Source organism: Grammomys surdaster, unplaced genomic scaffold (assembly GCF_004785775.1).
Source record: "Grammomys surdaster isolate TR1022 unplaced genomic scaffold, NIH_TR_1.0 335, whole genome shotgun sequence".
NCBI lineage: Eukaryota > Metazoa > Chordata > Mammalia > Rodentia > Muridae > Grammomys > Grammomys surdaster.
The window spans coordinates 1115493-1120424 of NW_021604754.1; the positions used below are offsets into that span (position 1 = coordinate 1115493).

The 4932-nt window shown below is 38.9% G+C and overlaps 1 protein-coding gene across 6 annotated transcripts in view; it reads right to left on the reverse strand.

The window, feature by feature from the left end:
• The window catches only part of St7 (suppression of tumorigenicity 7), a 254759-nt gene that overhangs the window by 78648 nt on the left and 171179 nt on the right, over window positions 1-4932 (reverse strand). For all 6 annotated transcript variants that reach the window (XR_003712811.1, XM_028778445.1, XM_028778448.1 and 3 more), the window contains 2 exons: window positions 3105-3259; window positions 778-875 (listed from right to left, as the gene is read on the reverse strand). Coding sequence is in view for 5 of the 6 variants with exons in the window: in XM_028778445.1 (XP_028634278.1) it covers window positions 778-875; window positions 3105-3259 (253 nt within the window). In the remaining variant the exon portion in view is untranslated. The remainder of the gene's footprint in view (window positions 1-777; window positions 876-3104; window positions 3260-4932) is intronic.

Genomic DNA, 4932 nt, shown 5'->3' on the forward strand with positions numbered 1-4932 from the left:
TACACCATACAGCATATACCACACAGCATATACCATACACATATACCATACACCATACAGCATATACCACACAGCACACACCATATACTGTATACCATATACCATACACCATACAAAATACTCCATATACCAGACACCAGATGCCACACATCACACACCATACAAAATATACAATACACCATACAAAATACACCATACACCATACAAAATACACCATACACAAAACGCCATACACAATAAACATACAATATACACCATAAAGCATACACATACTGGTAGCTCTGAGTGGACGCAGTGGATAGAAAGAAAAACAAAGAACACATGAAATTGGGAGGGAATATTGGAGCATGGAAATTCTCAAACAATTAAGAATAATTAAAGCAATGAAAATTAAAATACCTTGATATAAAGTTTAAAAATAAAAAAGTAAATTATTTAAAATGGCTGATCTCATTATTGATGATCTCATTATTGATTCCCTGTGACAGCTTCAAAGGTTGCTTAACAAGGATACCTACTGAGATTTTAAAAAATATGCCAGTCACACTAAATTTAAAACTTGGTGTGTATTATCTCATTTGAATCTTACAGGAAGCTTATGAGGTTATTGTGAAAACTTCTGTTATCTTACATATAAGGAAAACAGAGCAGAGAAATGAAGTAAATTGCCTCGGATTGTCCACTCTGTCACTTGGTCAGTTGGGAGATGGCTTTGGCACTCATGGAACCGTTTGCTCAGGTCCACTGCTACCACCCCCAAGCCGGGTGTCAACTCACGTCTCTCATCATCTTCACTGCTTCCCGGGTCCTTCCGAGTCTCCGGGCACACATCGCTAGCCTCCGTTTGATGTAGACCAAGACATTGGTGTCTCGTCCTGAGAAAGCAGAGACAAAACATCAACAGCTAAAAACAATCAATAAAAATCAAGAGCTTAAAGTTAAGCAGCAAGGAAAAATGCAGAGGCTCATTGTGTTACCCTTAAAGAAACCCTCCAAGAGAACATCCTGCTCCAATGACCTTTCCTACTGCCAAGAGCACAGAGACCCCGCTTAGTTAATAATAGAATGTGTGCAGAGTAAAGGAAATGCACTTAGATGCCCAAAGCCCAGGACGATGACTGATGACCTAATCTGTGCTTTTGAGCTACGCATGTGGACTATCTGATAATAAATAAAATCTCTGTCACCCAGGGCTAAGAAAGTGAACACAGCAACATTGCATGCAGTTTACAAGCAAGAATTCTGTATTCCGTAAGTGTGCATGCTTTTGGTAAAGATGCAAAGGGGTGAATCTCAGGTTGCATCCTGATGAACTATTTTTTTTCCATTCTTGACATTAACTCTGGAGAAGCCTCATCTTGAACTTCTGGTTCATATTATTCTTTCTCTAACACTAGTGACATCATAATCATCTCCAGGTCCCAAAAGCAGTTGGTTTTAGATGGCAATATAACACATTCCAGATATGACAATAGAGCTAGAGCATGCAGAATGAAAAACTACCCTAGTGTGAGAGAAAGCACTGACAAGCTAAACAGCTACAGCTACAGTCGGGAAAACGGTCCCTATAAAGTATATTAGCAACTTCTTATCTTAATCTTTTATTTAATTATGTATTTTGGATATGTTTCCAGACCAGTGAGAACACGCATATGCTTAATCCTCAATAAAATTACTGTATTTGAGAAACATATGACACACCTGTTATGGATTAAGTACATGTATGATACTCAGCTATTAAAAGATGCTGAGACCAAAGTCTGAACATTTCAAGTTTTAAACAATGAGAACAAGATGTGTGCTGAAAAACTGCCAAGTACCTACAAATTATTTTAAAGACGTGATTATATTTTTGGATAGATTTAGGCAACAGGTTGAAAGGATTTAATTTAGAGAAGAAAAGAAAGAAAATGTCTTAAGTTATATTATAAGTTGTGTAGTTTATGCATTAATTTTCATTTAGTTCACAAAATGGACATTTACTCCACATCTTCAAAATACACTGCTCTATTTTTATAATGACAGAGGCCTTAGTGTTACATATACTCACTGCAGAATAAAACTGCAAAACCTGTGTAGAGACAGCTCGTGGGGACATACTCCCCACACGTGTCAGCTATAATGTAATGATACTGCTGGCACCTGAGACCGAGAGTCTGATTCAGTCCCATTCTAGACCAAATCCAAGTTTAATATTAAAATTTAATTATATAATATCAAGTATGAAGGACATATAGCCCTACTTTTCAAACTAAAGGAGAGAGATGAAGTGAGAGAAATTCTACCTAAAAGAAACAACCCACATTTTTGTCAGACCATGAAAACACTTTTCTCCCACAAGAATCACTGGATTTCTGTTTACATAACCAACCAAGATGAGCCAAGGGCTGAGGGAACTCTGGTGATTACTTTGTCTTACTTCTATACTTCCCACAAAGTACCTCGGGTTTTCAGTTTAGGGTAGTGAAGTAAAGGGTCTTAGCCTTTTAAAAGTTATTTTACAAAAAAAAAAAGGTATTATTTTAAGAAAACTCCAATAATTAAGAACTCGTGGTTCTTTCTCTCAACTAATGTTTCTTAAATAATAACTAAATGCCGATAGACTATAGCCAATAAAAGATTTATTCTAAATTGTCCTTTTTCAACCATGCTTTTTTATCTATGCTATCCAAGACTTAGGGGATAATATTTTTATGATGCTAAAAACCAGTTTCTGTTCAGTTACCAAATTTAGACTTAAAGATATGAGATGGAGAGAGAGCTGAGATGAAACCACTGAAGACAAGAAGCGCAAATCAATTCTGGGGAGAAGGTTCTATTAAAAGTTATTGTGGTGGGAGACGCATGGAAGTGTTTGAAGGGAAGGAAGAAATGATGAAATTAGAGACTCAAAAAGTTGCTTTAAAACTTTTTTTCTGTTTGTTTATGGCAATGAAATTCTGGGGGCATGAATGAGCATAGGAAGATAATGGTGACCAAGTTGGCAGTGCACTGCCTTATCTAACAGAATCCACGAGCATCCAGTTCTGAGCTGGACTGAACCTGTATTCTAATTAACTTTCCCATTCCGATCCCTCAGCGCATCACCCTGGAGGAAACCTTACTGTGTTGAGCTTCATACTGGGACCCATGGTGTTGTAGCTGCTGAGAGCGCCGGTAACAACCATCTCCAGCCTTCAGGGCCTGCTTAAAGAGTTTTTCTGCTTCAGCAATAGTTGTTGCTTCTTCTTCAGCCAAGAGAATATAAGCAGTTGCACACCTGTCCATTCAGATATTACAAATTACAAATCCAAGGACACTGCAATAGACGGTGGGAGTTCATGCAGAAGGGCAAGGAGTTACATCAAACATGCAGCATGGCCAACTGATTCATGCACCTGTTTGTAGCTGTTGACACAGTAATGGTACAAAAGAAACACCTGTAGTTTAGCTTGAGTGGTATAATGCGTAATGTTAGCAACATGGGGCTCATATATGACTTGGCCCCTTCTTAATGTGTTACCTGGGGCAAGGTATCAGTCTGCCTCCCTGATGGAGATCATGAGATCTACTTCATGTCTCTGCGAGAGTTCAAGAAGATGCTTTCTGTGGAGTGCTTAGTGTAGCAGTCAGCACTGAGGATATGCTCAGTGAATGTCAGCTAATAATGATGACTTTAATAGCTACTAGTAAATATCTCTGTTCAACACTTAAAGAATTACATATGTTTTCTTTTGTTTACTAGACACAGACTGTTTTCACTGCAAGAATTTTTTCAGAGCATAAAATTCATTAAACCAAGTTTCTGACTGAAAAACAAAGTGCAACACTGTTTTAAACTCCCAGAGCGGTGCGGATTTTCTGCATCAGAGAACTCAAAAAAAACCTGGAAAAGTCGTTTCTGGAAAACTCAACCTCTGATACAGTCACACAACCTAAGGAGAGTCCAACCTCATGCCTCTAACAACAAGCTGTCATTTGCTGCTGAGTATACAGTAAACACCATGCCAGGCACTAATCATATCATGTCATAGCCCTTTCAACAACTCTCTGAGGCAGGAAGCCAAAAAGGATACGCAGTTAACTAACCAACACAGGAGGCGTTTAAAGATGCAAACCTTCCAAATCATACAAAGAACAACCCACTGTCAGAGAAAGGGGGATCTGAGAGGGTGATGAGGCTAGAATAGACCCCATGGTGTTAATCTGCACTCATCCCTCCATCTTCTTCACTGTTCCTCTGTGGACAGTGCCCTATTTCTCTCCATCAGGCCACAGGAGAGGAAATAAACAGAAATTAAAACTAAATGTTACTATTTGAAAACTGCAAAGCCAGCTAGGACAAAGTATGAGCTTATCAGACAATGTTAGGTTTGGGGCCATCTGATCCTTAGTGGGGGGTAGAGTCTTACAAACTCTTCATCCCGTTCTTCTAATTTCAAGTATGAACCATTGGCGAGGCTTTAACTACATATGACAAGGTATGGAGAAAATACCCAGAATAAAAGCTAGAAAATCAGTTACTATGGAGGGCAGAATATATGACTTGCGAAAAAATAACAGTGATGGTAAAACTGTCTCATGATTTACTGAAGGGAACTACTGGGGTAGGCATCAGAGGAATCACTTAAGGTTTCAGATGCCTACCTAAAAATACAGCTTCAAGGTAATGAGCTAAATACTGAGATAACAGTAACTGTGGGCATAGCTTTAAAGGAATGCGCTATAGGACTTCAGCTGGTGGGTCGGGAGTCAAGAATAGTTAGGAGGAGGCTGTTTGCTCTATGTGTTCTTATTTCAAGTAGTAATCTCAGGAGGAGAGAGAAAGTCGCAGCCAAGAAACATGTCTCTGTGGAAACTCATGAGTTTTGGGTAGGAACATGCTAAGAGCTTGTGCATGAAAGAGAGAGAGAGAGAGAGAGAGAGAGAGAGAGAGAGAGAGAGAGAGAGAGA